The sequence below is a fragment of the Asparagus officinalis genome, chromosome 10, assembly GCF_001876935.1.
Source record: "Asparagus officinalis chromosome 10, Aspof.V1, whole genome shotgun sequence".
Classification (NCBI taxonomy): Eukaryota; Viridiplantae; Streptophyta; class Magnoliopsida; order Asparagales; family Asparagaceae; genus Asparagus; species Asparagus officinalis.
Genome location: NC_033803.1, coordinates 2,070,716 through 2,072,827, shown reverse-complemented (window position 1 = coordinate 2,072,827; position 2,112 = coordinate 2,070,716). Strand labels below are relative to the sequence as shown.

General features: G+C 36.1%; 1 protein-coding gene across 1 annotated transcript in view; it reads left to right on the top strand.

The window, feature by feature from the left end:
* LOC109825430 (40S ribosomal protein S17-3-like) overlaps positions 1-580 on the top strand; it is a 1,814-nt gene extending 1,234 nt beyond the window's left edge. The window contains exon 2 of the mRNA XM_020392286.1: positions 519-580. Coding sequence (XP_020247875.1) covers positions 519-580 — 62 coding nt within the window. The remainder of the gene's footprint in view (positions 1-518) is intronic.

Sequence of the window (2,112 nt, the reverse complement as noted above, 5' to 3'; positions counted from 1 at the left end):
GGCCGCAGGAATTAGATCTGGTAATTGAGTTCCTTTTTTTTTCCTTTTTTTTTGGGTATGACTATGCTCGAGACTCTGGGTTCGTTTCATCTTGTCTGGATATCTAGTTTAATTTCTATGTTCAACACTATGCGTGACGAGTATTTTCTTTTGCCTAGAACTATAAGATTTGATCTTGAGTTGATGTAGGTTAATTCCAGCGTTGAAGAATTATGGTTGTTTAGTTCCGTGTTATTGAAAATTAGTTAAAAGATATTTGTTTGATGTTTAGTCGATGCAACATCATCCGTTACAGGATCTATTTTATAGGGGTTGTTTGTGTTTGATTAATGGTTGTGTTAACGAGCACTTTCTTTTCGCGTTATTGAAAATGATGTGCTACCTTCATTGTACTTAGTTTTGATGCTAGTGTAGTACTTGGCGAATTGTTGTTTTCGCTGAGGTGCACCGTGCGCAGTTTTGAACCAATGTTACTGGTAAATGTGGTTGTTTATTTGAGTGATGTGTTGTTTTTCCAGCCGAGTATGTCGTCTTTTTCAAGATTAACTTACTGTCTGCTGTGTTTGCATTTGACATGTAATGACATGCATTTGGATGATTTCTTAAGCGTGCTTACATGTGCATGTGTGTGCGTATTCTGGGTTTTTATACATTGTCTCCAATATTGTTTTGAACATTTGAAAACCCATTTTGCCCACGAACTGACATTCTAGTTGACAACGCAAATGTTATACCACAGACTGATCTTCGTAGATTTCCTATTCATATCGTTTGGAGTTGGACTTGTAAAGTCGACCTCCACTGCTTAGCATTGATGGTTTGTATCCTGATAAGACCGCATGTTAGTATTGTATTCGAAGTCCTTATTGGTACTTGGGGCGCTGCAAGTGACTGTTCAACATCTATCCTCTGTCAACTATATCATTCGAACTGTTAGTATGTGATTTGAAGCGCTTAAGTATAACTTAGTGATAACTAAAATTGACTAATTATGCATTATATTCCCATTGTCTTTGTGCATCTTCTCTGTGTGGCTCTTATAGGGACATGAAGCCAATAGATTCCTTGCTTCTTTGAGCATATGCAAGAATTTTCCATGATAATCGGACAATTGAAAGCTTCTCTACCTATTGTTTTCAATCGATGATTCAAGTGAAGCATGGCTTATGTATCCTCGTCATTGTACATTGTTAACCCAACATGGTCATAATATATTGGAATTAACTCAGGTTAAATTTTGGAGAGAACTTGAGGTATTATATATAGAGTTAAAGGGTGGTTGTCATCCACTGGTGATGGTGGATGGGTGGTCTTGGGTTGGTATCAAGAGTATGGATCCTGTGTTATTATGTACAGCGTTGAAATCCGAAGAATTAGAAAAGAAATAAAACCACCATTTATACTCAGGGCAGATGAAGCCAAAAGTTTTTGTCATAGGATTATTAAACGAGGAGTTAGGTTCAAGTCAGGTTGGGCAAGTGCCTAACCTGGATTTGGGAACCATGCACTGTTGTACAGTTTGTATTACCTATGTGCCTCATCTAAAACCTTTATAACTTAGGTGTTGATAACCTAAATTAAATAACAACTATTTGATATCCCTTTGAAACTAATTCCTTAGGTACCGTTTGGCAAAGGGTTAAGTGAGGGGTTAAGGAGACTTAACCTCTTCTTAACCTGCCAAACACAACAAATCTATATAAGGGTTAAAGTGAGTTAACCCTCCATAATTTGCCAAACATAAAAAATATAGAAGGGTTAAGTTAACCCCTCTAGAGGGGTTAAAATGAGTTAACCCCTCAAAATGAGGGGTTTATTAATACTCCTATTTAGATGGAATAAGAGTTAACTCTTCTAATTATAAAGAAAATAGTCAAAATCATTGTTATTCCCAAACACTAAAACTGATCATAAGGGCTAAAATAAAACTTATTTAACGGGTTAATAATTTAGTCCTTCGGATTATCAAATGGGCTAAGTACATTGATTCTTCTCTTTAACCCCTCTTCATTAACCCTTTGCCAAACGGGACCTTAGATTTCAATCTCCATCTCCCTTGATTCCAATTAGAGGATTAGATTTTTTTTTGGTGAAAAGTGAAAGTAGTATTTT